Here is a 234-nt window from a genome sequence, read left to right on the forward strand (position 1 = left end):
TGAAGAAACTAAAAAAACCTGTGCTTCCCGCCTCAGGACATTAAGAGCGGCCGTTCCCCGCTCATCCACGCCGTGGAAAACAACAGCCTCAGCATGGTGCAGCTGCTGTTGCAGGTGGGCGCGGTCCTGTCCTCCCCACCCCATTCATTCCCAGACGCGATCCGGACCCGGGACCCCCCCCAGCGCGCCCCCGCCCGACCTCGCCGCTCCTGACCCCCGACCCGGTCCCCCGCA

At 66.2% G+C, this 234-nt stretch overlaps 1 protein-coding gene across 1 annotated transcript in view; it reads left to right on the forward strand.

Moving 5' to 3' along the window:
- The window catches only part of Bcl3 (BCL3 transcription coactivator), a gene marked incomplete at its 5' end in the record, with an annotated part of 9,951 nt that overhangs the window by 8,627 nt on the left and 1,090 nt on the right, over window positions 1-234 (forward strand). The window contains one exon of the mRNA XM_033765999.1: window positions 14-192. Coding sequence (XP_033621890.1) covers window positions 14-192 — 179 coding nt within the window. The remainder of the gene's footprint in view (window positions 1-13; window positions 193-234) is intronic.

Source organism: Fukomys damarensis, unplaced genomic scaffold (genome assembly GCF_012274545.1).
Source record: "Fukomys damarensis isolate Sample0158 unplaced genomic scaffold, DMR_v1.0_HiC HiC_scaffold_19, whole genome shotgun sequence".
NCBI classification, from domain to species: Eukaryota; Metazoa; Chordata; class Mammalia; order Rodentia; family Bathyergidae; genus Fukomys; species Fukomys damarensis.